The 7,875-nt window shown below is 44.7% G+C and overlaps 2 protein-coding genes across 2 annotated transcripts in view; one reads left to right on the top strand and one right to left on the bottom strand.

Moving 5' to 3' along the window:
• Zyg11a (zyg-11 family member A, cell cycle regulator) overlaps positions 1-3,837 on the top strand; it is a 37,736-nt gene extending 33,899 nt beyond the window's left edge. Inside the window, exons 12-14 of the mRNA XM_031378120.1 lie at positions 1,070-1,131; positions 1,816-1,913; positions 3,452-3,837. Of these exons, the coding sequence (XP_031233980.1) occupies positions 1,070-1,131; positions 1,816-1,913; positions 3,452-3,627 (336 nt within the window). The 3' untranslated portion in view covers positions 3,628-3,837. The remainder of the gene's footprint in view (positions 1-1,069; positions 1,132-1,815; positions 1,914-3,451) is intronic.
• A 456-nt stretch (positions 3,838-4,293) lies between these two features.
• The window catches only part of Echdc2 (enoyl-CoA hydratase domain containing 2), a 14,253-nt gene continuing 10,671 nt past the window's right edge, over positions 4,294-7,875 (bottom strand). The window contains exons 8-10 of the mRNA XM_031378122.1: positions 7,229-7,279; positions 5,417-5,464; positions 4,294-4,841 (exon numbers count right to left, since the gene is read on the bottom strand). Of these exons, the coding sequence (XP_031233982.1) occupies positions 4,764-4,841; positions 5,417-5,464; positions 7,229-7,279 (177 nt within the window). The 3' untranslated portion in view covers positions 4,294-4,763. The remainder of the gene's footprint in view (positions 4,842-5,416; positions 5,465-7,228; positions 7,280-7,875) is intronic.

The raw sequence follows: 7,875 nt of genomic DNA, 5'->3' as shown, positions 1-7,875 counted from the left end.
AAACCAAAAAAGATAATGGAACTAAGGAAGCTGGTGGATGGTGGCACATGCTTTTAATTTCAACACTTGGAAAGTAGGAGCAGACAGATCTGAGACCAGTTTGGTCTACAGAGTGAGTTCCAGGATAGCCTGGGAAACCCTGTCTCAAAAAACAAACAAAACAAAACAAAAAGATTTAAGGAGAGAATATACATACATGCACAGCCAATCACTGGCTCTAAAGGGAGGGTCCTTGCTTTGTTTAAAAGATTTTTTTTTTACCTTTTATTTTATATTTTGCCTACATCTGTCTCTGTACCATGTGTGCAGTGTCAGTAAGGGCCAGAAGAGGGGAGGGCATCAGATTGCCTGGGCCTGGAGTTACAGATAATTGTGAGTCACTGTATGGGTGCTGAGTGTTGAGTGCAGGTCCTCTGGACCCACTGAGCCATCTCTCCAGCTCTGCTTTTTTTGTTTGTTTGTTTGTTTTTCAAGACAGGGTGTCTCTGTGTAGCCCTGACGGAGCTCTGAACTCACTGAGCTATCTCTCCAGCTCTGCTTTTTTTTTTTTTTAATGCATATTAGTGTTTGCCTATATATGTCTGTCTGTCTGTACATCACACATGCGTCTGGTGCCCTTGGAGGCCAAAAGCTATAGATTACCTGGAACTAGAGTTTCAGATGATTGTGAGCAACCATGTGGATTCTGGAGACAGAACCTGGGTCTTCTGCAAAATGAGCAAGTGCTTACCTGCTGAATCATCTCCTATCCCCTCGTTACTTTACTTTTCTCATGGCACTAGCCACCGATTGATCTCAAGGCTTCACAAAGTAGGTAAACACTGTCACTGAGCTCTTACAGCCTAGCCTTTCACTGTAATTTTTTCTACCTGAAGTTCATAAATTCTATCTAGTTGATTTGGTAAAATGGTATATTTAAGTTTTTAAAAATAAGCCCCATTTAAAAAATGTTCAAATATGTATAATTAGAAATAATATGAAATAACCTATTGTGGTTATTTTTTAAGTAATGTAATTAAACAATAGCACATACTACTCTTACTTTTTCCCTCTCTCTTTTGGAGTATAGCACTTAACCATCCAGAATTGGCCAAGTTCACGGTGTGACATGTCAGCATTGTTGTCCTACAGGTAATTTTTAAAGTATTTAGTGCTTCAGTCTTATTCTTTTGTGTACTCTGCTGTGATACAGTGATAAGGTATTATGTATGTCGAGTGACCTTATGTTCAGATCCTGTGGTTCTTCTTGGTAAGTTCTAAAAGCTTTAAGACTCGGTTTTCCTTATGAAGGGAGACAGTGTGCAGTTGTTCGTCCCTGTCTTACTTATGGTTTCTATTGCTATGAGGAAAACACCATTGCCAAAAAGCAGGTTGAGGGGGGAAAGGCTTATTACACTTCTACATTGCTGTTCATCATGGAAGGAAGCCAGGACTGGAACTCTAGCCAGCCAAGATCTTGGAGGCAGAAGCTGATGAACAGGCCATGGAAGGTGCTGCTCATTGACCTCCCCATGGCTTGGCTCAGCTGAGTCCTGGACCACCAGCCCAGGGATGGCACCACCCACAATGGGATGGGCCCTCCCCCACTGATCACTATGATTGAGAAAATACCTCAAGCTGAATCACATGGAGGCATTTTCTCAACTGAGGCTCCTTTCTGATGACTAGCTTATGTCAAATTGACACACAAAACTAGCCAGTACTCCGCTCCCCGCCCCCCAAATAGACTGCGGAGTGCAGAACAGACCCTGTAGGGAAAATACTGAAACCTTTTATATCCTGGAGTCCTAAATTGACATCTTTGTGTCTTTTTAGATCTCTCAAAGCATTTTCCCCACTCCTTGTCAACTTCTCTCAGCCAGAAATTCAGCGCTGGGCACTGTGGGCCATACATCACCTTTGCAGTAAAAACCGTATGTATTCAGTGTGCATGCAGAGCAGGGGTTTTCCAGCTAACATCCTGAGTAATGAAGCAGTTTAGAATTGACTTTAAGAACGTGTTCTACCAAACAAACAAAAAAGAAAAAAGTAAAGCCAGGTGGTGGTGGTGTACACCTTTTTCAGCACTTAGGAGGCAGAGGTGGGTGAATCTCCTGAGTTTGAGGCTATCCTCATGGTAATTTCCAGGAAAGCCAGGGCTACCCAGGGAAATCCTGACTCAAAAACAAAACTAAACTAAACAAATATGAGAGAGAGAGAGAGAGAGAGAGAGAGAGAGAGAGAGAGAGAGAGAGAGAGAGAATATGAATGTGAATCTTTCCTGGGTCAAAGGAGATAACTACTCAGTGGGTAAAAGCACTTGCTGAACAACCTGAGTTGGAGCGCCAGAGCCCATCTGTCTAGGTCTCTTACTATTCTATTGCTGTGAAGAGACACCCTTATAAGAGAAAGCATTTAACTGGAGATTTGCTTACAGTCTTAGATGTATCATGTAGTCCATGATCATCATGGCAGAAATCGGACAGGTATGGTGATGGAGCAGTAGCTGAGAGCTTTACATCTATTCAGTTGAACATTTAGAATATTGATGTACATGTGTATACCACATGCATGCAGAACCCTACGGAGGCCAGAAAGAGAGTGTTGGATTCCCTGGATCTAGAATCACAGGTGGTTGTGAACTGCCATGTGGGTGCTGGGAACTATATAAACTGGTGACATGACCATTCCATGGTGTATGTTCAAGGGGAGAGTTCTATTGTAGATATAAAAGCGAGAACAGGCAGAGGCATCTGGAAGAGTCTAGAGTAGAGAGAGAAAGTAGTAGACTGGACATGGCCAGGGCTATCTGAGAAAAGGGGTCCTTATAAGGAGAATCAAGCAGGTAGGGAAGCTCCTGAGCTGGAGGGAGTTTAGAGTATGGGAGGAGGTGAGAAGGGTAGGACTTTGAAATGTGTACCAGGCATTTGTTATCCTGAGCAGCCCAGGGGTCCACATGAGCTTTGATATGCTAATAAGCATCACAGGTAGCCTTTTGTCCCTTCTGACCAAGGGAAGTGATTTCTTTTGGTAGAATAGTTTCTCAAGGTCCTGAGAAGTGCAGGCCTTTATCTTACTGCCAGAAATCCACCCATAGTTAAGATTGAGTTCATTGGACTGCTTTTGGGAGTTTGGTGAATTGGAATTTCCTTTGGACCTACTATGAACCAGCAAAAGCAGTATGAGTACTGTTAAAACTGCTGAGCCATTTCCCCAGCACTGGTGTGCTCCTTTTCCTAAAAGCAAGACCTAAAGATGTTTGAAGCATAGAGTTGTCTAGAAAAAAAGACACATTACAGTGATCATCGGTGGTTTCACCGATGATGGTGGTTTCACCGTATCTATGGAGTTGACTCCTTTTTACCTGTGATTCCTGTGCCACAAAGACTTCAGTCTTTCTTTCATGTGAATGTGGTGGATTGTGAGCATTTAGAATGCCAGTTGTGCATGAAATATCTGTGTTTTCTTTTAGCTAGCAAATACTGCAAGCTGTTGTTAGAAGGAGGGGGACTACAGCTCATGTATGACATCCAGGAGCACCATCAGGCCAGCGCCCAGGTGAGGCAGATGGTGTGCACCATACTGGAGGAGTTCAGGATGTACTTCACAAGCTACCGGAGACCTCTACAACCCCAGTGCCCTGTTTGACCTAGCGGCCTTTCAGGGGTGCTGCTTCTTAAAGACAAGACTTTTGTCTTTGAGTAATAGGATTTTTGAAGCCAGTTTTTGGGTTTACCAATTGTTGGCGTTCATCAGTTGACTGTCTTGTTACTTGTTGTTTTCCTCTTGTCCTCACCCTATCCCTGTCCAAAAGGTCTCTCCCTCCCCTCTCTTTTTATAAAACACAAACACATCTTTCTGTATTGGGTACCTCTTCAAGTTTGTTTTTCCCAACAGCCCTCCGGGGTCCTCTGCTCACTTAGCAGATAGGACTAAGATCAGGAAGGTTGTGAGGCTGGTGCTGATTCTAAGGCCTAGACTCTTGTGTTTTTTCTTTTGGGATATAGACAGAAGCTTTGGCAGCATACCAACAGCAGGTGTGTGTCCCAACTCATGCTTCTATGACTCCAGACCAGGCTTGTGCTTAGGTATCCAGAGGTCTGACTCTGAATCCCCTTTATTTTCCAAGCTTGTTACCTTTCAACCCACCTTTGCTCATGCCAGTTCAAATGCCACTTGTCCTCCAGGCACCATGTCCACTGTTGCCCACCTGGTTCCCTGTCTCTTCTCTCAGAGCTGCTAGTCCTTTGTCAGCACTACACAGTCTGCAGAAGGCACCCATTGCCCCAGCTCCAACAATTCCAGTACAAGCTAATAGTTGCAGCATGTTTATTCAACACGAGGATATTAAGTCATCAGAACAATATGATACATCCAAATCAGAAATGCTGAGTTCTGGTTTGTCCCAAATTTCCCCTGAGTTACCTACAAAGAGCTGGAATCTGAGGGCTGGCTTTTGACACTTAACTCAATTAAACCTGGCTGGATTTACTCTGAGAGGAAGTGAAGGTGTCCTCCCTGGCCCATCCATGGTGATCAGAGTCAGTGACACAGACCCAAAGTTTGTTTGAGTGCAGAGAACCAGGCAGGCCTGGATCCCAGTCCCTAGCCAAGGTGAGCAATATGGAAGGTGGCAGTGCGTGGCATGGTCAACAACTTGGTTTTCGGCACCATACCAATCACAATGTCTGTTATTGTCCTTGTGAAGAAACTGAAGAGAGCTAGCCTGCTATGAACTTTTCTCTGGATCTAGGCTTTATGGTGTATGCTTAAAGTTAGCTGTGTCACTTGCCCACAAATTTGGGGGGTCGTTTCTCCCTAAAGGCTGCCATTCCTTCCAGCCGGTCCTGGGTTGGGATGTTCTGCAAAGATACAATGGATATTAGTTGGGAGGAATAGGAACAGAGGCCAGAAAAGGCCATTGCATAAGTGAATATAACCTGTGACAACATCTGGGTCATGTAGAGTTGTGAGCCTCAGAGACTGCTGTCTCAGGAAGGCCAGCCTCTAGCAGTGTGCAGTTACTGGCCTCTGCAAAGCTCGGCTCTGAGAAGTTAGAACAGGATCTGGAGAATTCAGAGCACACATGAGGATGTCACAAGTCCTAAGACTCCTTGCTTAGGATTTTTGTCTGTTACGGTGGAGAGGAGGCATGTTCTAACCAAGCCTTAGCATACGAACTCCATCTTAGTGCCCCTCCCTTCCCCAACATACACACACACACACACACCATGGAGGCAGCTGGTGCCTGGCAGCAAAAGCCACTTTCTCACTCTGTTTTATGATTCTCTGGCTACCAAATGATTAAGCAGAGTTTCCAGGTGAAGAAAGGCCTGGGAGTCCCTCAGGTTAGTTAGGAGGCACTGGCATAGTTAAACTGCATAAGGCTCCCCATGCTTGACTAGCTCCCAAGTGTGTACAAACAGTAGTTATATACCTGGGCATAGCACATCTGTTCAATGGCCATCCCTGATGCAATGTCCACCTGCAAAAACATAATCCCTGAGTCAATATGAATGTCCAACCACATCCACACAGAAGTGCCGGCCCACCTTACTGTCTCTTTCAGTCTGAACAGAGATGATTGCTACTTAATAACTGATGCCTAGACTTCACAACAGTGATAAAGGCTGCTGAGAGAAGTGGGAAGGGGTATGTGTGATGTGGCTGTTACGTAGCTACATGTTTCAGCCAATGTTTCTTCTTCCTGACTGCCTAGCCATGCCTTTAAGGATGGTCTTTGATAGGACTTAGAAATCAGGTTCCAGGTCTGGCGGTGGTGGTGCACGCCTTTTATCCCAGCACTTAGGAGGCAGAGGCAGGCAGATGTCTAAGTTTGAGGCTAGCCTGGTCTACAGAGTGAGTTCCAGGACAGCCAGAACTATACAGAGAAAAAAAACCAAAAACAAAAAACAAACAAAAAAAAGAAATGAGGTTCCACTCTTTATGACACTGGTGTAGTGGCTAGTAAGCATGGTTCAAAACTTACTTTCCAAACATGTGTTTGTATTTGTTAACATATGGTGTGTGTGGGGTAATGTAACCAGGGTCCCAGGGTCTTTACTTCCTGGTTACCATCTTATCATGCCTGTCTTTCTATTTAAACTTTTAACTTTTCTCTGGAAATACCCCTACCTTCCCTTGCTGCCATTACACACACACTCTCTCACACACATACCCCAAATAAAGGAATAAACATAGGGCTGTGAGGCAGAGTTAGTTTAGAGTGACCACAAATTCTCAACCGTCTGAATTCTGGGATTATGGATGCCACCATGCCTTGTCACTAATCTTCGATTCAGCTCAAGCAAACATTCTTTGTTATTTTTCAAGGTTTCTCTGTATAGCCCTGGCTAGCCTTGAAATCCAAGATCTTCCTGTCTCTGCCTCCTGAGTGCTGGGATTAAAAGCATGCCTATCCACCCTCAATACACATCTACATATGGCTACAAAACACACTGTTCATCAGTATGAGAAAGGAACCACTTTGCCAGGTCATCCTCCTGCCTCCATCTCCTAGACGTGTGTTATCTTTCAAATACAAAAGTGGGATGTGAAAGTGATCTAGCACGGCATCACCCCATTGATCACCAGGGTTGATCCTGCTGATCTGGCTGGCTAACCAGATGTCCCCTTCCTCCCTCACCACTCTATGTGTGCCCCTCTCAAAGCTGGGAGCTTGACCAGAGGATGGGTGATCTTCCCTGAATAGAGTAGTTGTGCTCCCCTGCTAGAACCTTCAAACAAGCTCTCAAAATCAAAAGTGAGCAAAGCTTTTCAGAGCTGGAATTGAAGTCTGGGCCTAAGGCTGGCCAGGCAAAGCCAGAGCTAGTCCCCTACACTGGCTATTCTACGAAGAATACCATTAATGCTGTGTAAGCAGTAGACTACTTCATTCCTGCATCTTAGTTCATCTCAGGTCTGGTGCAGTGTGCAGGGCAAGAATTGATAAACTAGTATCCTGAGACCTGTCCTCATGATATGTAACTAACCACCATACAGACTGCTTTTTTTTTTTTAACCACTCTTTATGTGGTCTTGTCTTTCTGAACCTGTTCCTGTTCTATGCAGAAGTAATAACCGCACTCAAAAGTATTACCACACTTCCCACTGTGGTGAGGTGCATGCACACCGAAATCTGACTCCAGGAGTGTTAGGAGAGTCCATTTTTGACTCTGTCTTCATAGCTGCATGGTAGGAATATCCTAGCCAATGACTGACATATAAATCCTGACCAGTAGAATCTTACCTCCATTCCTCGGTCGATGGCAACTTTGCCCAGGCGCACAGCAATGGGAGCCTAGGGGAGAGAAGACATCCAAAGGCTTGAACTAAAGAAATGTATAGATAGCTCTTACAAAGGAAGGTACAGGTCTGAGTCCAGCTTTCCTACTGATAAGGATTACTTCTGTGCTGTTCATGCTTCTACCTCTGAAAGCTTCCTCCCTGAAGTTGTCTTTCAGCCTGTTCTTCCAACACGTCCTACATATTACAGCTCACAGAGCATACCTGTCTTTGGTGGTGGACATTAAACCCAGAGCTTCACTTGGGCTAGGCAAGTGCTCTCCTACAGCCTTAGACCCACAGTGGGTCCCTCACTTCTGAGCAAACACTTAAGACGAGACCTTGCTGAGTTGCCCAGGCCACTCTTTCCCTTGTGGTCCTTAGCCTCAGATTATAGGGCATATACCACGTGGTCACAGTGCTTACAGAAAATACTGATTCGAAGTAGAGGCTCTGAGATTGAAGCACTGGGCCACATGTATTCAGTGAGTCTCTCAACTCCCAGTCACCTCCCCATTGCTGGTCCTCCCCACCCATCCCCCATCCCAGAGAGTGTTAGTGTTTGAGTTTATTTTAAACCCTTCTTGTCTCTCTGTTCTATTTTTTTTTTTT

This window comes from Mastomys coucha, unplaced genomic scaffold (genome assembly GCF_008632895.1).
Source record: "Mastomys coucha isolate ucsf_1 unplaced genomic scaffold, UCSF_Mcou_1 pScaffold18, whole genome shotgun sequence".
NCBI classification, from domain to species: domain Eukaryota; kingdom Metazoa; phylum Chordata; class Mammalia; order Rodentia; family Muridae; genus Mastomys; species Mastomys coucha.
Note: the sequence above shows the minus strand (reverse complement) of the source record. Positions and strands in the feature narration are given on the sequence as shown.